Here is a 23,608-nt window from a genome sequence, read left to right as displayed (position 1 = left end):
GTTTTACCTCCCCTTTTGAATTTAGAATTCAAATTACTAGACAAAAAATAATATCCTGAGAAAAGTGGATTTTGAGGGGTACCGCTCCATAGACCTCCATTCATTCTGCACTCGCTCGTTAGCGCCCTCACATGGAACTTCAACCAGTTCAGAACCCGGAAGTTTCTTGAGAGTGGCAGTTCTCTCTATATTAGACATTCTCTGATACAGTGCACACACAGCATTGCTGCATTCAAAAGCTTTGGTTTTCTGCACAAAATGAAGTTCTGGTGTAGGTCTTCCTTTGCTGGTTGACTCCAACTTCTCATTCGCAAACGACTATTCAAAGTTAACCTCCACTGCTTTTGCCTGTAAATGCCTGCAATGCTGGGAAGAAAACTATATGACAACTATGTTTAATGTAATTGGCCTTTCTAACAGTACTACTGGCCCCAGCTTGGCCCCCCATGGTCTAGAACCTCCCCTAGCTGCATTGCAAATCAAGACAAGAGCCTTTCATTTGGCCCAGTGGCAGACTCATCCTGTCTGAGGCCGTCAAACGTCAGCACTCCTGGAATGCCTCGTCCGATGAAAGTAGACCTACTTGATTGGAACAAATTGTTGTGTACACATTTTCATTCAAATTATAAACAAACAACAAGAAAACTGCATTCACTCTTATTTCCATAGCTATTGTGGTCTCAAACTAGCATAACTACATGTGTCCTACACATACATACCAAATTTTAAGTAAATTGGAGTCATGGTTCACACAAACATATTTTTAAGTTTTTCAAAATGTTCACCGTACATGGCGGACTGTATGGGCTGTATGGTTCACTAACAAGGCATATAGAGCACGTTTCAAACATTGTAGACTGATGGGGTGGAAATGCCAGGGCGTGGCCTGTAGCGCCACCTATGGGCAATGGTGGGCCATTTGTGGTGTGGTAGTTACTCATGGCCTATACTATCAATGTTTCAGGATTTGGAGAACTTTTTACCATTGCATACAAAATCGGAAATGCAATTACACCAAGATCGACAAGGGATTTTGCTAAATGCCAAGGAGTGAGAGTGGCGGCTTTGTCAGCCCACCCTTTCCAGAAAGGATGTGTGTGCATCTCGCCAAGCTTGCATGTGTGTCAAGGGCCAGGATGAGTCTGTGAGAATTTGGAGCGTGCGTGCTGTGGAGCAAGGGAGACAGTATTTTGGAGGAAGCCATAGCAATTAGCCAAGCATGCACATTTCATATATTCACAATAAATCTACCTTTCATCTTACTATTTCTCAGATTTGTGTACATGACATTGTCAAGAGTCTTCATATGAACTTGTGATTGAATCAGAGTATCAATTTTTGACCGGCGGATGTGTAAAGCATTATCTTAGCGTTAGCGATGAATTAGATTTATTTTAATTAAATTATTTTTGGAGATATGAAGTTGCCTTTGCACATGGTAACATTTTGTAGTGTCTTCCCCGTGTGTGGAAGAGTTTTAGTCCCAAAGTCACTGTGGCACATAACATTTGTGCCACAGGTGTAAATTCACCCATATGTTAATAATTTGGCCATTTTGTACATTTACATCTTATCTTAGCTTATCACTCTATACAAAGACATATGTCTTACAAATTTGTATTTCAAGTCAATGGGAGCTATGGTGAGGAAAATAATTTTGTTGTTTTGGAAGTTTACATTTACATTTAGACATTTAGCAAACACTCTTATGCAGAGCGACTTACAGTAAGGACATGGACATTCTCCCAGAGGCAAGTAGGGTGAAGTGCCTTGCCCAAGGACACAACGTCCTTTTGGAACGGACGGGAATCGAACCATCAACCTTCTGATTAATAGCCCGACTCCCTAACCGCTCAGCCACCTGATGACCCCCCTGGAGAATTTTTTATTGTACAGACAAATCCAATATGGCGCCCATTATAGGTTCTTGAGGTTTTTTTCGTTCCTCATGAGTAATAAGCCATATATACCAAGTTTCAGAATTTTTGGACCTTCGGTCTGCAAATGGCATCACTTTGAAAATTGACAAATTAGGACGTGGCCTGTAGCGCCACTTATTGTCTTATATGGGCCATGTTTGGTATGGTAGTTACTAATGCTCTGCAGTTTCAACATACCAAATTCAAATAATGTTGGAAAAATTTAAGATATAACTGTTATCCTGTATAAGAATTCAGTATTACTTGGGTGCAAAGAACGGCCTAACCCCAAATCTGAACTCTGAGTAAACATTCAAGACCCTTATCTTGGGGCTAAGGACTAAGAAGAGGGGGGTTTGGTTGTTTTACTGTGTGACAAGGACTATTTGTTGATACCTAATGTGAAGGACCTTTTATGACCCCAGGACCGGAGATCCTGTTGTTGTGTTTAAATCAGGGTTGATGTCGTAAACACACACACACATGCGCGCCAGGTCCATGCAAGGGAGCCAATGAAGAAGAGCCATGGGACATTTGCATGCCTTTGTCTTAGCTAATGACTGTAAAGAGCGGGGCTGCTTAAATAGCTAGCTAGCACAACATGCTAGCAGACAAACTTGTAGCACAATGGCGTGTGATGTTTTTGTCTCCTTGTGGCCGCAAGCAATAAAGCTTTCTTAACTTGTTCACCGACTGTCTGTGCAATGCTTGATAGATAAAAATTTCAGACAAATTCCTACCGGAATAAAAAAAAAACTGCTTCACTGTTCAGCCACCAATAAAAATATGGTCGCTTGTTAGAATAATCTAACATGCGACCATATTTTGAAAAACATTCCCAAAACACTGCAACCAGTGATTTTTTCTCAAGCAACTGAAAGAAAAAATAAGCCTAAAGTCGCTTATTATAAGCAGACTTGGCAACTCTGGTGGCGAGGCTGGGAAGTGCAAAACAAGATCCCACACTGATGTTGTGTATATTTTCATGTCACTGTACCCTGTGCAGTGGAAGATACTGTACCATGGACACAATTTGTGTGTGCATGTTTGTGTGCATACACTTCTGTTTGGTTACCTTAACAGATACCATGCCCTCCAGTTTCTCCATCTCTCCAAGCATGGCAGAGAGCAGCGAGGACTTCCCTGAGCCCACGTGGCCAACCACAGCCACCAGAGACCCCTCGGGGATACACACATTCAATCTGGGGACAGACAAACTATTCAGAAGGTATGTGTGTGTGACACTTTGTGTGCCTCATTCGGTACAATAGAAGCAGATTTTACACTATTAACTGTCCTGGGAAGAAAACGCAGACACAACACGCAAACAAATACATGCACACATACATGCACACCAACCTACCTTTTAAGTGTGGGAGTTTCATTTCTGGACCAGCTAAACACTCCATTCACAATGGAAACACTGTTACAGGCTGAAGGGGGGGAGGGGGAGAGGTAAAAAAGGAAAAGAACAGAAGAGACGGGAGGAGAAAAAGAAATAGTCGGAACACTTATTTAATCAAGGCTTTACACATCAAGCAGCACCTGCTAATGCATAGAGCAGGGGTCCATAATTGGCAGACTTCAGTCCAGACACAGACCAAATAAAGGTTCTATCTGGATCTAGATATGTCTCTCATAAATAATTGCTAAATTAAATAGGGATGCACCAAATCCAGATTTTTGGGGTTCGGACAAATACCAAATCCACTGGTTAAATTCTGCCGAAACCGAATCCTTCTCCCATCCTCAGTCCATTAACACAGTAAACACATTAATGAAGTAGGGTGTTAGGTAGTCAGATGGCTGAGTGGTGAGGGAGTCAGGCTAGTAATCAGAAAGTAGCCGGATCTATTCCCCGCAATGCCAAATGACGTTGTGTCCTTGGGCAAGGCACTTCACCTGACTTACCTCGGGGGGAATGTCCCTGTACTAACTGTAAGTTGCTCTGGATAAGAGCGTCTGCTAAATGACTAAAATGTAAGAAAACAACGTCCACAGCAGTGTATTTTAAATAAAATGTTATTTTAACTGTAAAAAAAGAATAGGCAACAAGTGGGGAAAAACTATTTTGACAAATGCCTGTTTACCCTCTCAAGATCCAATCAATATCCAAAATATTAGAATTTTAGATTTATAATCCCATAAAGTAGGCTACCCCCAAGTACAAACCAAAACCTGTCAATAAAAGTGCAACAATGCAAAGAAAAGTGTTTTTCTTTTTTTATGTTTGGTGACTTAAAAGGGTGATTAACTGTGTTTTTTGGGTATTTCACACTGTTCCTTAAGGTCTCCGAATTCCGCTCCTCCCACTTTTTTCAAATGTTGGCACTTCCGGTTTACCGGGGATATCATTCAATTCAATGGAGAACTGCTGAGAAGTCCTGCTGCTAAAATATTAAATAATTAGGTGGATTTGTGGCAGATGTGCTATGTTCGTGTGCTACAACAAGTCAACAATACACCCTTTCACTGGATGGCTTTTAAGTGTTAACATAATTAGTTTGCTGGTCAGATCGCTGCCCTGCGCTCTGCTGTGCTGCGATAAGCAGGCGTAACATTAGCCACAAACATTTCACTACAGGGCACATGCATTTGCTATACCTTGTTTGAAAGCTTAGGTCCTCTAGAATTCAGTCGTGTGATTAATTTTACAGTCAGTACATGTATTTGAGATTCCCTGAAAAACCGACCAGCTAACATTGTTAGCAGTATAACGTTAGCTTCTTGTTTATCTACTTGAGGCTCTAGTAGGTCTCTGCTATTAGCCATAAACTGCAAATATATGAGTGACAATTTACACAAATTGTGCTGTAATTATAAATAGTAACAACTTTTACATCGAGGGTCTTTGGTACAAGCTTTATGCAACGTGTTAAAACTTACATGATTCATAGGGTGTGCACTAGTAATCTTCCCTCCTATCTAATGGCAATTAGAAAGACGGATCTATTAAATAATTTGATTGCTGCGTTGTTTCTTTACAAGCTTTACATTACATTTAGATGCACTGCAGCAGTTGTTTTCCCTCACAGCCATGCCTATACATTTGGTTAGAATCTTGAATCAACTTATATCATAAATTGAGAACACTATTGTAACTTGTTTAGCTACATGCTCAAATGGTTCTTCCCTTTGGCACTTATTTTGGTTGTTCACAATATGTGCTTCATGTTTTGGCTACCCGCAATATTTTTGGGGATATCTTGTTGTTATTATAAGTGACCGATGCACTTTGTAAAGCTCTCTCTTGGAACTCGCTTTGGATAAAAGTGTATGCTAAATAAATAAATGTAAATGTACTAAAACATACTACAATATAGCTAGTGTATTTCTTATGACACACTTTATGTTGCAAGTGATACGAGCAGACAAAAGGAAACTTTGGTGTTTTTTTTTAATTCAGCGCCTTCCCAGCTAATACATGACATTGCGGCAACGTTGCCAGTCAGTGCTCATTTGGTAACCCGCAACGTTGCCGCAACTTTAAAAAATAAACGTTTCCAGTTGGTGCTGTGGACAACGTTGCCGCGACATTGTACCTTGGTCGGCTGGAAACCTTATTTTTGGTCCCGTGGACAACGTAGCCGCGACGTCGTAGCAACGTTAGAAAATGAATGTTGCCAGTTGATACCATGGACAACTTTGCCGCAACGTTGTACCCTGGTCTGCTACGTTAATTTTGGTACCATGGATTAAGTCGCAGTTACGTCGCTCTTTGGTTGAAGGACAACGGCTCTCGAGTGCATTATAAGTGGTTTATACAGAGATGGAGAGATCAAACTGGACTGCTCTCAGTTCTGACACTTTGGTAATGTAGCCTAGTTTACATTAATTTCAATCACACACAACATTAAATGTTGCATCCCAGCACATATAAATGTAGACAATGCATGTAATTCATGTGCAACTCAGCCCCACATCAATTTTCTCATATGCAGAAAAATAGTTTTAGGCTAATAAATAAAATACTTTGCTGAATCTAGAATATAGTTGAGTCTTTCATTCTTTATTATAAACATGTAGTCTACAAAAGCAATCAATTGGTGATGTGTAACATAAGGAAACATTCTTTGTATAGCATACCAAAGCTGTATGACACACAATGCAAATTTGTGCTCCAATAATTTTGTAATACAAAATTGTTAAATGTGACCAAAAGGTAAGCGACTCTTAAGAGTTTAAATTCCAAAGACAAGTCATCACAGAATATTGCAGTTCTTCCTAGCAAACCTGCCCCTCAGTCTGCCTCTGAGCAACAACATTGCACATGCCCAAATGCATCGCTGAAACTGGGGTTTTAAAATATATTTTGCAGGGGTTATCTTAAGTTCCACCGTCTTTCACAAATTTTTCACCCGGAAATAGCTACTTTAAAGGTGAGTTTCTTAATAAATGTAAATAATACATAATTGTATAAATATAAATACATAAATGTATTTGCAGAAATTGAATGGGGCATGCTATTACGTATGGGTTTGAAATGTAGGCTATTTAGCCTGTTTATTTGTTATCAGATTCACATTGTTTGTTAGGATTTCGCTAGCTAGAGGTAATCGGTTAAATCCTCCAGACAGTCATGTTGAAATAGTGAAAATGCATATATGATATCAAAGTTTAGCGTCTCACAAATCACCCACAAAAGAATCTGTGAAAATAATCTTTCAGAACTGTTAGAAAAACGTATTCCAAAATAGCTATAGCCATACATTTTCGAAGACTGTGTAGCTAGCGTGGCTGACCACGTTTTGAGACAGTCGGTCATGGAATACACAGCAATGGCGCTGCCTATATACAACTTTAGTAAGGACCTTATATATTTGAGCCGTCTAATTCAAAATCACCTTTAATTAATTGAGTTACGAAATGCTTCTATATTAGCCTTCTCCTATTATAGTTAGAATAGTTAGCATAACATTACAAACACATGCAAAGTTTGCCGACGCTCCTCCCAATGCTAGCTCTGCTTAGCTAATTTAGCTAGTGCCATATTGTTTTAATAATGTGCTGGAGTTCCGAAAGAGAGTGGTAGGTGTTTGGAGATGCCAGGAACTATGGCTTACACGCAGCGTTCAACGTTCAAATTGGTGCTGACAATAAGTTCATGACTTCTAATTGCAGACGCTATGATGAAGTGGAAGACGGGACTGGGAGAGAATCAAGGCTGAATCCCAATACTCCCCCTTACCCTTCCCCCTAGCCCTTAATTTACCCGTAGCCCTCGAAACTGAGGGGTAAGGGCTACATATCCCTAAGAAATGGGACGCCACTTGGTTACGGGTACATCATCTAGCACGTATCAATATCTCCAAAGCAAATAGTGTGATGCACTGATATCAAACGAAATTTGCTGCTTATGGAGTTTACTTAAAACTGTGGAAATGCTAGTCAGAGAAATGCAAGACTGTTGTGCAAATCAGCACTGTAACATTAGTGTACCAAACTAGCGATTTTTTGAAACGTTATTAGGAAAATGGTTGCAAATATATATGTACATGACTGTGTATACCACAAAACAAGATTGTCATAATTAATTAATTAAATTAAATATTACATTTATCAGACTTTTTGGATGATCCGGCCGCCATTGTTGCCGGTCGCGCAGTATTCACACAGCCCTAGGTTTCAAGTAAGCTCCCGATCTTACCTGGTTTTAAGGGGTGCATACCCCTTCATCTTAGCCCTACCCCTAGCTCAAATAGAGTATTGGGACACCAATAGCTCTCACGGGAACGCGCAAAACTAAGGGGTAAGGGGAAGGGATAAGGGAGAGTATTGGGATTTGTCCTAAGGGTCTGGAGTTCCTTATACTAGCGGAGACACTCAAACTTGCCCCAGAAGCCAATTCAAAACAAGCCAGGTGAATGAATCACGATTGCAGCTTCCATATCCAACCTTTCACATGGCTATGTGACAAAAACCAGAATCACATAATATTTTTTTGATGATGTATATTATTTTAGATGTAATTTTTTTGTGACTTGTATAGCCCCTTTCACACGTGCAATTATGTTGATAGGACACCAACTTATTTTGTGCTTCATTGTCAGGGCCATTGACAGGACCTGTAGCGGTGACTGGCAGAAGATTTTAATTCACTGTTTGGCACTTTGTTTAAAATAAAATGACTGAATGTTACATGGAAATGCTGCCTCGTTTATGATTAGCTTGAGTTAGGCTACACATCACACAAACATAGTCCTCCTAAAGTTGGCTACCATGTAGCCTATTATACAAGAACAAGTAGCATTTTGGGCAAATGAGGTCTGCATATGAACCGCCCCAATATAACTCAGTAGAATTCAAAAATATAGGTTACTTAATTAATGTTGCATTTACAGACTGTCACAAAAGTACAGTACAAGTCAATGGCTATCATTTTCCCAATTGCTGCATGGATGGCTTTGGCTCATGGGTGATCTGAGGCCCACTGTTTGTTTGGTGAAGGGCTAGCAAAGCTGTTAATGGTCATCTGATTAACACAAGTTTTTAAAAACTTGTCTTGCCATACCTGAAGTTGCTGCATTTTGGCTGCTGTCTGACGATTTCATCATGCACAACTCGTATACTTGAATTTATTTCGGATGTTTCAAACGCAAATGTTTTAACAGCGGCAATGTTGTGTATTGTTTAGGGTCCTTGCCCCCAACGAGACAAATCAGCATTGCAAAACATGTAGCTCAACTTGAATTGCCTTCTTTTGACTGAAAGTGATGCCAAACTACACTTTTTCTGTTCCATTTTCCACTTTCTCACAGCCTACTGCATTGAACGGTCCACCTACGTAAACACCTTCCCGTCATCGTTAATTAAGTCAACCAGCTTAGCACGCCTAGTGCAAGCATAGGGTTCGGTGGGAAAAAATTCTAAGGTTCTGCAGAAACCGAACCGTGTCAAAAAGCCCAATATTCTGCCAAATCCGAAGCTGAATCCTGGATTCGGTGCATCCCTAAAATTAAATACTGACTGGGGCATAGTGCCCGTGATAGAATTGGTGGCACACACACAGATTCCTGGAATTATAGATAGTACAGTGCCCCTGATGCAGCTGGTGATTACAGATTTTTTCTGGTAATTTTCAGTGGTTTTGGTACTTATATTTCTCAGATCATAATTGTTGGAATGTAGCTTCGGCATTCCAAGTATTGTTCTTTGCATCTTTATTTAACTTCTTCATATTCTTATTGTTCCAAGTATTGTTCTTTGAATCTTTATTCAACTTCTTCATATTCTTCTCATTAGTGTGTTTACTGAAAGCAAAAACACTATTGTTATTCCGCATACTTATTGTGAGCATGCTATTGTTTTCCTGTTTCTCTTTATTATTCCAACTTCTTAGTTCCGCTGTTTTTTTTGTCCTTTAACTACTCCTTAGGGTTGCCACCTTCCTCAACCCCAAATGAGGGACACTTTTCTATGCACCTGCGCCAACAGCTAACCAACAATAAAGGAAATCGCAAGGTTTCATTAGCCATACCATAAACCTACTAATTTCAGTGTAATGTTGGCAAACCACTACTGTACTTGCTTGTATGTATTGTTCATAGTAATAGTCAAGACAATTATTACAAGTTTCTGTCAAATTTCATGTTGTTTTCTTGAAATAGCATTAGACTCTAACCATATGCCACAGACACTGATAAGCTTTAGCCCTAAACCAAACATTGTCACCAACAAGCAACAACCGTGTTCCATAGCAACGTTTGTGTGAGTTTTGGCACATTTACAGTAGCCTATTATTGGCCGGCGAGGCTGTGATTGAAATACGGGACTGGAGATGTCCCTGACGGGACAAATCAAAATCACCCATTATTCGGGATGTCCCGGACAATTTGGGACGGTTGGCAACCCCCACCCCTGCATACTTTCACCGATTCCTACCATTTTGGTATCAAAACGTTCAACTCCTTCAGGATATGTGTGCTATCACTTTTCTCATATTAATGTTTTTGTGCAAATTATTCTCCCTTTAAAAGTAATGGTAAATCCTTTCAAATCATAAAAAAAAAAGCTTCCTCCTCTTTCAAACTTAACTACTTCAGCATACTTTCAGCTAGAGACACCATTCACAATACATTCAGCTATTCCCAAATGATTCAGCTTTTTCAAATATTCAGCCAATTTTGAATTATGTCAGTTTCAAATACATCAACATTTTTGCTCCTGCTTGATTTTTATAAATGAGCAGCCATGAGTGGCTGTTCTTTTTCTGATATTCAACTACATTGTCAAACAAATTCCTCTACCTTAAAATGTAGGAAAACCTGTCCTCTTTCAGCCAACTACTAAAGAGCTCACATTTACAGATTTTCAGCTATGAGCCTTGAAGCGAGAGCAGCCTTTCAAATGCTCTCACTAACTTCAATGGAGAGGTGGGTAAAATGTGTCAGATAAAGCAGAAGGAACAACATTTTGAAACTGCCGATAGAGTTGTATTTCTGACCGCACAGACATATAAAGGATATCTGTGGTTTCGGCGTGGAGTCTAGGGTCTCGGAAAATATCCGGATTTTTTGGATTGGATGTATAGTTTTGCGCCTAGGTTAACTTATTTAAGGAGTGGATTTGAGGTACATTTCTGTTATTCTCTCTGCCCTCCTGGGCTCCGGGAGTCCGGGGTACCGGATTCCCTAATCGGGGCTGTCCGGTCCCTGTACGACCGGTGCCAGAGTTTGGTACGCACAGGGTAGGAAATTTACATATTTTTTAGAGGGCAATTTTGCCCCCAGTGACTGAAATCCAGGGGCATTTTTTTTTTATTGGGGGCACTTTTTGAAACAACATTTAGTCATTTAGCAGACGCTTTGAGGGAATCAGGTGGCTGAGCGGTTTAGGGAATCGGGTTAGTAATCAGAAGGTTGCCAATTCAATTCCCGGCCGTGAAAAATGATGTTGTGTCCTTGGGCAAGGCGTTTCACCCTACTTGCCTCAGGGGAATGTCCCTGTACTTACTGTAAGTCGCTCTGGATAAGAGCGTCTACTAAATGTAATAATAAGACATTTAACCTTTGTTCAAGATTATAAATGTGCTTATTTAGGCTTACAGTATGAGCAATTTTCATCAAATGGCAATAATATTACTATTACTGTAAGCAGTAGTCTACAGACTCAAATTGTTTTCTTCGATTTCTTTTAACAGAAAACATAAATCAGACCATCATATTCAATTTTATCTTATTTCTCTGTGCTTATGAATTGTTATTATTACATTCATTTTTAAACTTTTTTTCAACTGCACACTCAACTTTCCCCAAATAGAGGATTGGTTGTCAACTACAAGATGACAGTTACTTATGAGGATGGGGAGAAAAAAAAACTCGACAGTGCCGGATTGACAACAACTTTGGCAACTCGTTGTCCACAAGTTCGACATGCTTCGCAAAAAATCGGGTCCACTCCAAGACAAACCTGAGATGGTGACGGAGACTTTACTGCTTCGTCAGTTCTCCTCACACTCGCAGTCACTCACAGGTCTGATTAAGAAGCGCTACATTTTTTCGAACGTTGGGTTCTTTACGCACACGCACATTAGTCAAGGTGAAAATCAAAAGCATTATATAGCAACTGGACCAGGTCACAATGTTTTTGACAAGTTAATTAAAATATCATTATTATTAGAGGAAATTTTGGGGGCATTTTTTGCCCCTCTCCTAGTGATATCAGGGGCAAAATTATAATTTTTGGGGGCAGTTTTGCCCTTTGCCCTCATGTATTTCCGACGCTGGGTACGCATTGCCAGCAGTAAGTCGAACTTGTTCCCGGTGAGGGTTGGAATTCCCGGTGAGGGCTGCCCTTTGTCACTGATTCTGTTCATAACTTATATGGACAGAATTTATACGCGCAGCCTTCCTCCTGAAGGTAGTCCGGTTTGGTAGTCCGCTTTTTGCGGATGATGTGGTCCTGATGGCTTCATCGGGCCGTGACCTTCAGCTCTCACTGGAACGGTTCGCAACCGAATGCGAAGTGGCTGGAATGAGAACCAGCACCTCCAAATATGAAGCCATGGTTATTGACCAGAAAAGGGTTGAGTGCAATCTCCGGGTCGGGGAGGAGATCTTGACCCAAGCGGAGGAGTTCAAGTACCTCGGGTTCTTGTTCATGAGTGAGGAAAGAATGGAGCGCGAGATCAACAGGCGGATTGGTGCGGCGTCAGCGGTGATGCGGGCTCTGCATCGGTCCGTCGTGGTGAAGGAGCTGAGTCAAAAGGTGAAGCTCTCTATTTACCAGTCGATCTACGTTCCTACTCTCACTTATGTTCACGAACTGTGGCTAGTGACCGAAAGAACGAGATTGCGAATACAAGCGGCCAAAATCGGTTTTCTCTGCAGTGTGTCCGGGCTCTCCCTTAGAGAGAGGGTGAGAAGCTCGGTCATCCGGGAGGGGCTCAGAGTAGAACCGCTGCTCCTCCGCGTCAAGAGGGGCCAGTTGAGGAGGCTCGGATATCTGATAAGGATGCCTCCTGGACGCCTCCCTGGTGAGGTGTTCTGGGCACGTCCCACTGGGAAGAGGCCCCGGGGAAGACCCAGGACACGCTGGAGGGACTATGTCTCATGGCTGGCCTTGGAACGTCTCGAGGTCCCCCACAAAGAGCTGGTGGAAGTGGCCGGGGAGAGGGAAGTCTGGGCCTCCCTGCTTAGGTTGCTGCCCCAGCAACCCGACCCCCGGAAAAGCAGCAGATGATGGATGGATGTTGATCAAAATGTACTATATTGGTTCCCTGTTACATTGTCTTACCAGCATAAACATCTAAACATTTAGTTAATAACAGAAGTCCTTACATGCACAATGTTTGAGCCAGTTGTCATAATTGTAGGGTTAATTCATCATACAGTGCTTGTACATTTGCAATGTGCTGGCAGTTTTGACATCAGTAAACACATTAACAAGGGTTGAAGTGACAAAAAATCCTGGGCCTGAACTTTTTTAAGGGGAAGGGGGGGGGGGGGGGGTTGGAGAGAAACGCTCTTTTGTCTTCTGCTAGTTTTCTAACGTGCAGAAATAAGCACCTGGAGCCGAGTGCACCAGCTGGGCTTAAAAAGTTGGTCTTTTTTCCTACGTCGGCCTTAGCTACGTTTGATTTTGTGATTTAAATTTACACCAAGTGCACCAAGCTTGACAGACCACGGTCGTAGCTACAACTGGTTTTAAGATGCGCTTTGTTGTGAAAATGCGAAAGCGGCAATCGTTCCAAGCAACACATTTAAGAGCCTATCCAAAGCGCACTCTATAGCTAGCCTATCTCAATTCAAAACAAGCCATGGATAAAAACAAAAACAAAAGAAAAATACATTTTACTGATAGAGAAATTAGAAAACGCTTCTATTCTGAGTTTACTCAGAATAGAAGCGTGCTCACAGGGAAATTTAATAATATCAACACAAACAAACAGAAACAATCAGCTTGGAAATCAGGCCAATAACCAATAAAATTAACAGTGGATTTGTGCGATGACGCACCATATGTTGCCTATAAACAAGACACACTGCATGAACTATCAAACTGTTGTACATTATAATTACCATAGATATTAGTCAGATTTTCCAACTTAAGCCTGCTCCCCACTAGGCATAAAATGTACACCCAGGTGCAGCACACCAGGTGCAGGGCTTAAGTCAAACTAGTGCACTAATCGTAACTTTAAGTTAGTTGTAACTTTCAGTTCTACGTCGGACGTAGCGTTACAACCAGGCGTACGCCCAGCTGGTGCACTCAGCTCCAGGGGTCTTTATAAACGTTGCGTACGCACAAAACAAGGCTGAAAATCAGCGTACACTACTTCCCACGCAAAGGTTGTGATTTATAAAAAACTAACGACGGGAGAATGTGCGGTCCTCCAAACTCTGACCCATCCTTAGGCCTACGCACATTTTGGAGACAGTGGGAATTGGTGACGCAGATGACCGTACTGTAGTCAGACGGCAGAAAGTAAATGTGGGAAGAACGATGACTCTTAATAGATATTTAGTTTTCCACACACGTTTTTTCACTCAATTTCATCATTATAATTAAGATTACATCCAGCAGTGTTATTTGCACTTGTACTGAGTGATAATTGTTCCATAAACACCTTGTACAATCCAACAAAAAAATTTACATCAAAATTAAGTGCTGTCTCACCATCAAGATTGTCCCCTACGGGAGTGCAGGAGGGGAGATGTTCTGACTGCATGGAATACAGGATAACATCACATATCCTACCTTTATGCAAAAACAGTGTAGCCTATAACTAAATACATTTCTTTAATAATGTGAATGTTATCATGTCAACAACTGGAAATACAGGCATTAAGCTCCTGTGCAATTGCTACACTACGTACTTCAGTCCAAACTTTAATACTGTTCATAACAAAACCAGCATGAAGAAATGTGTGTTTACGGATACTTTTTTGTTTTCAAATTGTTTTTAATTTATTGGTGATCCCGCTGCTGTGGCCACTAAATAGGCCAATTGTGGTTTTTTGCTCCTCCACCTCGTTTATGTATGTCAATGTCAGTGTCTGAGAAGTTGCGCCTTTTCGTTGTTTTCCCTCCTGATGCCATGATTGAACGTAACGTAAGAACAATCGCATACCAGGGCCATTAATATACTGGATTTGCATTCATTGAGTGCTTTGCATGACCATTTATGGTTAAAAAGGGGCGTGTTCAGGGCGGGGTAAAATGCTGATTCACGTATGCACACTTGAGGGTAATCTGTGATTTATAAAGGGAACATTGCTTACAGGTGTGCGTACGCGCGGTTTTAAACATCTAATTTTTGGGGGGCCATTTTAGGCTTTTGGCCATACGTACAATTTTAGTAAGAATCCTACGCACAGTGCCAAAAGGCTCTCCTTATCTACCTTCTATCCACGCCCAGCGCCATTTATTTTTGAGTCATTTATCAATGGGTAGGACATCATCCCCAGGCTTCATGAATTTTGAGCTCCATGCTTTCACCGTCAACACTAACGTGACGTATGGATCTTATTCACACTGTGTTGCCAGGACCCGCCCTGCTCTGCTTCTGATAGGCTTGTAACGTTAGGTATAGCTGTGTTTCTCTCATATGATTGGTAGAGAAAATCAATTGACTCGAAAATATTAAACCGCATGCAATTCCCAATTATTATTTTTTTTCTCATGGCACCGCACGCCGGACATCCGGCACGGTGCCGGAATACTTTAAGCCCGGCATTAATTTATGTAACAATTCACTAATCTATATATCTGATAGTATATTCACTTTATATTGTCATTCTGTTAGCTAGCCAGCCCCTTCCGTTGCAGCCTAAAAGCCTTCTAAATAACTCAAAATTAATTTCCCTATTTTCCGTACTATGCCTACGCATTCGCAATTATATGAAACTCTGTTAATTGCATTACTTCAATTGCGGTAGCCTACTGCAGTCTGTTGGATTATAAAAAGGACAACGGCAAAATATTAACTTTGCAGAGTGTCTGGTTCTCGAAATATCAGACCAGACTCGCTGCAGACCAGAGGACCAATCAGAGTGAAGGGGCTGTGACGCAAAGAGAGATGCGGAAACTACTTTTTTCATTATTTGATGCTTAAAGACTATCTCAGACAATCAAAGCAAAACCTTACAATGCATTAGGGCTGTCAACGAATATTCTAAATTCGAGTATATATTTGAATAGTGGTGAAAAAACGAATTTCGAATGTGAAAATTAATATTCAAATGTAAAAATAATAATTAAAAAAACACAACCGCAGCGACAGCGCGTCTGTCTGCTTTGCGGGTGGGCGCGCGCCTGAGCGTCACTGCTGACAGTTGACTTGCGTGGAAGATGGCAGTAAGTGCTGAACCCAGCTTGACTGCAGCAGAGAAAGTGATTGTAACCCAAAAAATCTAATCGAAATATTCGGATTTTGGTCAGTTGATGGTTAACTTGTTGAGGCTAGAGCTAAAGTTGTGTGTAAACTATGGATAGCTTACCATTCAACAACTAGCAACTTGAGGCTACACCTCCATTTTTACCACAGCACAGCTCGCTCAGAGCGTTTAATGTCAGTTCTATTAGGGCTGCACGATTAAGGCCAAAATGATAATCACGATTATTTTGATAAATATTGAGATCACCATTAATTATCACAATTATTTGTTGATTATAACCTAATCAAATTGTATTGTCACTATACATTGTACTTGCATAATGGATGTGTATAAAAATAATATATAATCAATAAAAAACAAATACGGCAGGGCTCAGCATTAAGGCTTGTCCGCTTGTCCGGGACAAGTGGATTTTTTTGTAGGGCAAGTGGAAGAGAAATGTACTTGCCCCACTGGACAAGTTAAAACTCACACAAAATAAAATGCCACGTTACTTCATCTTTTGTTCCACTCATTACGTTTATTTTACCGATTTTATTTAACCGAATTCTGCATGAGCAAAACACAGACCTGTGTTCGCTCGAGTGGCATAGTCCCAAGATCTCTACAGACCTTGCAGCTATAGTAATAGTGAATTTAATTTAATGCTCAACAATTGAACGGGGGCTTATTACTTGAAAGAGGAATTATTTACTCTGTCGACACAGTTACACTAGGGCTTTGGAAAACTGTGCCAAACTCAAATAGGCTAATGGCTAGTAGAACATAACATTTCAGAATAATTTCAGTAAATCAAGCAGCGCTGCAAGACCCAGTTAAAAGTTATGCAGCTAGCAAACGTTAGCTAGCATCGCTAACAACATTGGCTAACTCAACTTCGGTAGGCTATCCTCTGTATTTGCAAGCTATCTAAACTTATACTGTATCTAAAATAATTCTTTAGGGATTAGCGAAGGCGGGTCACATGTAGTTTTTTTTAGTTTTCTTTGTTAAGATAGCAGCCTTATGACCGACTTCTATCTGTTGCGGAATTTTCCTCACGTTACTCTGTCTGTAACCGTCTACATCTAGAAATTGAGCTGTATGGTGCAGGGAACAACTCTGACTGGCTCATGGAGGCACGTGAACGGACATTAGGTGTATTCGACTCCACGCAGCGCCGCAGCCGGCTGCAGCCTGCACATTGGAGAAAGAGTTTACCATAGCCCAATACATAAAATGACCAATTTTAAAGCCGTTTATAACTCCTCCCCGACAACAAGCGGCAACTCTCGCTGGTCGTTTCATGCAGCCACCGCCGATGTCGAACGCACCTATTGGTTTACGGAGCGCTAGATTGGCTTTGCAAAAAAAAAAAACTTTGATACGGAGCGTTCTATGAACGGAATGACGCATTTTAAATATCGCTCGATCACGCGAATTTGATCGTGGGAAGCAGAAATCGTGATTAAAATTCGATTAATCGTGCAGCCCTAAGTTCTATACTGTAAAACTTTAATGTAAGTAATATTTGTTTCAATCACTGAATCACATTTGGGACAAGAATCGCGACCTTAAATTGCTCGCACAAAACTCTTGATCAGAACTCAGCATTTGTTTATTGTTGTCGTTCATTTTACACCGCTATGTGCAGAAAGCGCGACGGTGCAGGAGAGAGAGAAAGAAAGACTGCGTGTGTGCGATCGAGAGGCCAAGGTCTGTGGTCTTGGCCATTAGTTCATTTACTTATTTTTGTGTAGGTAATTTGTCAAATATGTTTAAACTTAAATAACTTAGGCCTACCTACAGTATACAAGTAGTTATGTTTCATTGTATTAACTTGTCCTGTTATTGACGTAACTAATGCGCAATCAGAAATTCGAATGTGGTTTTTTAAAGGGAAATTCGATTGTCATTTTTGAGCAATTTTGACAGCCCTACAATGCATGTTAAGAGAGAGACATTTACATTTACCAGACGCTCTTATTCAGAGTGACTTACAGTAAGTACAGGTACATTCCCCCTTGGCAAGTAGGGTGAAGTGCCTTGCCCAAGAACACAACGTCATTTTGCACTGCCGGAATCGAACAGACAACCTTCTGATTAATAGCCCGATTCCTTAACTGCTCAGCGATCTGACCCCCACACAGCGAGAGAAGCAAAAACTGAAGCAAGAGAAGTTGTAGAATGGTGTGCGCAAAGGTCAGGAAAGTGGTGTCAGATCTCACATGCTACACTTTGTATTTCTCACGCTGATAAGGGATAACTTGTGTCGCTATCAAAAATTAATGGACGAGGCAGAGGTAATGGTTTGGACCTTTAAGGGGACATCAATTGACCTCTTTGAATTTTTATTGTGCACCCCTGGCATAGAGGGACTGACCTATGTGTGATGTGTGAGTATAATGTGTGAGTGTGATGTGTGTGTAAGAGACTCACAGCCTACAGTAGCCCTGCGCTCCACACTGTCCGCCTGCAGCTCTTCATGAGAGAGAAACACATGCAGACGCTTCATGGACACGCTCGCCTGCGGAATAAAGAAAGGAGAGAAACCAAGAGACGGACAGAGAGAAAAGAAAAGACGCAAAAATCGATGAGACAATCAAGACATAACTCGTACATACATATACAAATACATACACACACAGTTATATAATCTATATGTACATATATCTCTACCTCTATCTATCTTGCACACACACACACATACCAAAAAAAAGCCACACTAATATTTTGTTGGCCCACCATTAGCTTTGATTACGGCACGCATTTGCTGTGGCATTGTTTTGATAAGCTTCTGCAATGTCACAACATTTTTCTGTCCAGAGCTACATACATTTTTCACCAAGACCTTGTATTGATGATGGGAGTTGGACCACTGCTCAAAAGAAGACTCTTGCAAAGGATTCACTAACCATCACTCTGGAACAGGGTAAATCTAGAATAGGGCTGCAACTAACGATTATTTTAATAATAGATTAATCTGTTGATTCTTTTTTTGATTAATCGATGAATTGGATTAAAAAAACAAATTAAAAAAAACATTAATTTCCAACCCTTTATTCAAAAACAAGACTGACAGTGCAAATTCAGTGCTATCAATTTGCAATAATTTTATTTGAAACTTAATTGAAAAAGTAAAGGCTGTGGACGTATACCAGACATTGTTAAGATACTGGTGTCTGTTTGAAGTTTCATATTCCTAAAAATATTATAAAAGTCTACATTTTTCAAAAAAGTATGGGTAGTTTTCACCCGGTCCCTAACGCGATGCTGCAAAGTAGTGTCTTCCGATTGTGAGACAAATGTTGAATATGAAACTAACTTCACCTAGGTCAATTAACACAATTTTTCAATGTATTTAGTGTGAAATGCTCCCACACCTTGGAGGACTTAGGTCGTACTGATTTCTCTGCCTCGCCAATGACGTGTAGTCAGGGAAGACAAAGCCAAAATTCAAACGTAAAAATGTTTATTAAATCATTTTATTTTTTACTTATTTTTAAGTTTTATTTAAACTAGTATTTGTATTTTTACTAATTATTCTTGTGATTTATACATGCAATATGTATGTAATTCCAATTGTTTAGACGTTACGATGACAAATGTAAGAGTTACGCATAATCAAATACAAAAAAATGGTAGAATAAGCAGTGCTTTTACTGTCCATTCATTGCGGGCGACAAGCACACTTTGATCCTGTATTCTTCACAATTTTTCTGTGCCTTTGCACGTAAATATGCCAGTAATCATCTACGTTATGTAGCCTATCAAACATATAACGAGATTACTGGACATTTGCGCAGCTAACGTCATTACACTGGCTACGTTGTAAACGTAATCGCCGCAAAATTCAAGTCAAAATGACAGCAGCGGTGTCTGCCAATATCACAGAGTTGAGGAATTTCCCCAAGATCGATTTTATTCAAAAAATTAGTTAATAAGAAGAGGGAGGTCTACGCCAGACTTATAATGACTACTGCAGCAAATGGGACAACATGTTTTCTATCGTCTCAAACAGACTGGTATGAAGAAAAGATTGGCTATGTGGCTGTGCTAACATTCAGCGGCCGTAGGCTACTGCTTGTACTGTTTACTGCGTTTACTGTTTTGACATATTAGCCTAGCAATAAATTAGGTAATCTGGCTTTCATAACTCAATGCCCAGCCTCTTACTGACATCACCGTACGTCACTGCCGCCATGCGTTAACGTTACTCAACAACGTATCTCGTACGATGTTTATTTTATCATATCCTCAGACTCAAACGAAAAGGCGTCAAGTCTCAGACCAAACAGCTTCAGTCTCAGAAAAACCTCTGTCATTCTCAGCTAAAACGCTCTCAAACCAAACGCCATCATTCTCAGACAAAACGCCCTCAAACTAAACTTTGTCAGATTTTTTGTTATCAAAGTTAGCTAGATGGGGGAACTGCTGACTAGCTTTCTGAATTAGCTTAAGTAGCAGCTTTTAAAGTGAATACCATGGTGTTGTTTCTGTTAACTGGTACAGCAAGAAAAAATACTTTTGATATAGCTATTACAAAATAGTTGTTTTCTGCAAGCTAGTTCACTCGTGTAACGTAAACCCATGTGTAGTCCTTTGGTTGCCATGGATACTACAAACTCCATGTCCTACAATGAACACGCCAAGCCCCCACCCCTCGCCCCTCGGCTTGAAGCAACGGCCCCGGTGGATGTAGGTGGTATTGCATTAGGGTTAGGTTTCCGACTCTTCTGGTCGTTTTTATTCTATTAACTCCAGTCAACATTTACAAAACTATCTCCCCCAATAATTTTTGTTCGATTCTCGAACCTGGCTCATACTACTAGCTTTTTCATAGAATAATTTTTCCAGATTTTTGCTAAATTTGAGACCAATCCGAAATGGGTAAACTAGAACCCCATTTATTTGCTTACTTCAATAAAAGTTGCCTGCAAATGTGCTCGCGGATACTAACAGTGCACGAGCACCAAAGTTCACATTGGCCGGTAGCCGATTTACATTGAGCTGAATGAGCCATAGACTTATATTGAATGAGCACAGGGAGAAATGGCTTGAGTTGCCTGCCTTGTTGTAGCAAGTTTAGCAAATCGTTGTCACACATACATGAAATGTTGTTAATATAGTTTATTCCCGTTATTTTAAAACGGATTTGATTTTTCGTAAAAACGTTCATGACATGATGGCCAAAATATTATGTTAAGCGCGAGCATAGATTGTTGACGTCTATCTGGAGCAAAGACGAAGATTAATACTTTAACCGGTAACCACAATAGGAAATTATATAGGCCTATATTTAAATAATATTAGTCTTGCCTTCAGAAGCTTTTGTTAAACACACCCATTATTCTTTTGTTGATTGTGTCATCAAGCCAGACTGCTTTTGTGGGACAATGAAGGTCCTCGGTGACTAAATGTTTCACCCCCACTTACATCTGATGGAAACGTCGTGTAGCCTATATGGTTCTTCGAATATTCCCCTTTCAAAGGCAAATGTCCAATAAAGTATATTTTAGAAACAGTTCTCAAGATTTTATTTATTACATTATTACCAAGTCTTGTTAGATCACATTATATCCATTAATAGGCGTTTGGTTAGGATGAACATATAAAACACATGGCCATATTTCTACACTGATGTTAAATTGAAGGCAGTGTGAAGAAAGTAAGCTATGCTAAGTCTGCATTATGGAAGATTTCGGTTACCAAAATAACTATAAAGCTTTCTTTGCCTGGCGAGAACAAAGACGGAGCTGTTCATGCTAACAGTTTATTTCATCCGATACAATGCGTTGGAAATCATACTTATATCACAAAGAAAAAAAGCAACCTATGTGATGAGTTCCATCTAGAATAGCCCTATATTTAGCCCTATAGCCTATTTCTAAAAAACAAGTGAAAGGAATACTATACAGTGACAGAATACATTTCCGTTAAGTTTGCATCATGTGTCTGATTCTTATCGGACTTGTACCCCATTCTGCCACTGCAATGCCTTAGCTCACACGCTCGTAACATAGGCTCGTAACCATATCAATCTATGCTCGCGACTGGTTGTCGCAAAGTATGACGTGTACAGCTAGTTGCAAGCGTGCACGAGGTCTCTGAGCTAGGGAAAAAAAGAGCCACTGTTTAAAGCTAGACCGGAAGACACGGTAGTGGAAAGATGGCTGCGTACAGTCTCGCGCTCTCGCTTGCCTCACTGCGCCACTGAGCACTTTTCATAGAAATGAATGGGGACGCCATCTTGGAAGACAGAAGTAGCTGTCTCTAGTTATATTAACTCTATGGAACACGCTAGTGTTCATTTTAGGACATCCTAATAAGACTCAGACAAAACGAAGTCAAACCAAACGTCATCAGAAAACCCTTGTGCGCTGCGTGTTGATGACGTTTCTGATTCTTTACCAAAGTTTGTTTGCAGTATCCATGGCAACCGGAGGACTACACATGGGTTTACGTTACACGAGTGAACTAGGTTGCAGAAAACAACTATTTTGTATTAGCTATATCAAAAGTAATTTTTCTTGCTGTACCAGTTAACAGAAACAACACCATGGTATTCACTTTAAAAGCTGCTACTTTAGCTAATTCAGAAAGCTAGTCAGCAGCTCCCCCATCTAGCTAACTTTGATAACAAAAAATCTGACAAAGTTTAGTTTGAGAGCGTTTGGTCTGAGAACGATGGCGTTTGGTTTGAGAGCGTTTGGTCTGAGAACGATGACGTTTGGTTTGAGAGCGTTTGGTCTGAGAACGATGGCGTTCGGTTTGAGAGCGTTTGGTCTGAGAACGATGGCGTTTAGTTTGAGGACGTTTTGTCTGAGGTTTTTCTGAGACTGAAGCCGTTTGGTCTGAGACTTGACGCCTTTTCGTTTGAGTCTGAGGATGTCCTAAAATGAACACCGTACTCTCGGATGGTCTTTCTTCTACCTCCGTTTCGCGCTAAACTAAACTCTTTTTTTTATACTAACGTCTCTGCGACTTATTGAGTGGCGTAATAATCGCGCGAAACAACGAATCGATAATGAAATTGGTTGCCAAAGCTTTAAATAATCGATTTTAATCGATTTGTTGTTGCAGCACTAATCTGGAATCTAATCAGCACTAATTCTTTCATTGCTCCAGAGTCCAATCTGGGCAGTTCTTATCCCAATCTTAGTAGTTTCAGCAATCTCCTTAGAGTTTTTTTTTTTTTTTTTTTGCTTGATGCATGCCAAAATATGCTTGATGCATGCAATTCTATGATGTGAAATAATTTTCCTGATTAAAATAGAAGAGGAGCATTCTTTTTGCATCACTCGTCTAGTCGGCACAGATGCTGCGTGCGAGGCGGTTTACCCCTCCCCCTTTCTTCTCACGATCCTGATGCTGAGTTTACCTGCTCTTTCTTGGAGTCTGGGCTGAGGTAACATTGAGAGGGACTTCTGTGATTCCCTTGGCATGCAAGATGTCGAAACGAAAATACAACTAAGGAAGAGTTTATAAACGTTGGCTTCACCAAAGCCATTCGAAATGGAGAAGAGAGGCCTCAGTGGATTTTATGTGGGGACGTGCTCAGTAATGAGAGCTTGAAAATAAACAAATTGGACTGACATCTCCAAATGAGGCATTCTCAGAAATGTAAGTCAGTAGCATTTGAAATGTTTTGTGTGTCTGTTAGTTGCAATGCCAATGGTTATTTTGTGACTAAAATGTATGTAGTTAACGTTGCTACTAGCTAACTTTACATATAGGCCACAAGGTGAACCACGAAAAGTCTTTTAGAAAATGATTACCTGGCATCTACACAATATTTAGCTCATAAAAAAGAACGAGTCGTGCTAACCTACCAAAAAAGTTAGTCGCTGAAATTCCAGTCGATTGTCGATG

At 40.4% G+C, this 23,608-nt stretch overlaps 1 protein-coding gene across 3 annotated transcripts in view; it reads right to left on the bottom strand.

The window, feature by feature from the left end:
* The window catches only part of abcc1 (ATP binding cassette subfamily C member 1 (ABCC1 blood group)), a 121,678-nt gene that overhangs the window by 45,329 nt on the left and 52,741 nt on the right, over positions 1–23,608 (bottom strand). For all 3 annotated transcript variants that reach the window (XM_084677105.1, XM_084677106.1, XM_084677107.1), the window contains exons 14-16: positions 18,176–18,263; positions 3,283–3,352; positions 2,995–3,121 (exon numbers count right to left, since the gene is read on the bottom strand). In XM_084677105.1, coding sequence (XP_084533231.1) covers positions 2,995–3,121; positions 3,283–3,352; positions 18,176–18,263 — 285 coding nt within the window. The remainder of the gene's footprint in view (positions 1–2,994; positions 3,122–3,282; positions 3,353–18,175; positions 18,264–23,608) is intronic.

This window comes from Hypomesus nipponensis, chromosome 17 (genome assembly GCF_054491055.1).
Source record: "Hypomesus nipponensis isolate SF chromosome 17, ASM5449105v1, whole genome shotgun sequence".
NCBI classification, from domain to species: domain Eukaryota; kingdom Metazoa; phylum Chordata; class Actinopteri; order Osmeriformes; family Osmeridae; genus Hypomesus; species Hypomesus nipponensis.
Note: the sequence above shows the minus strand (reverse complement) of the source record. Positions and strands in the feature narration are given on the sequence as shown.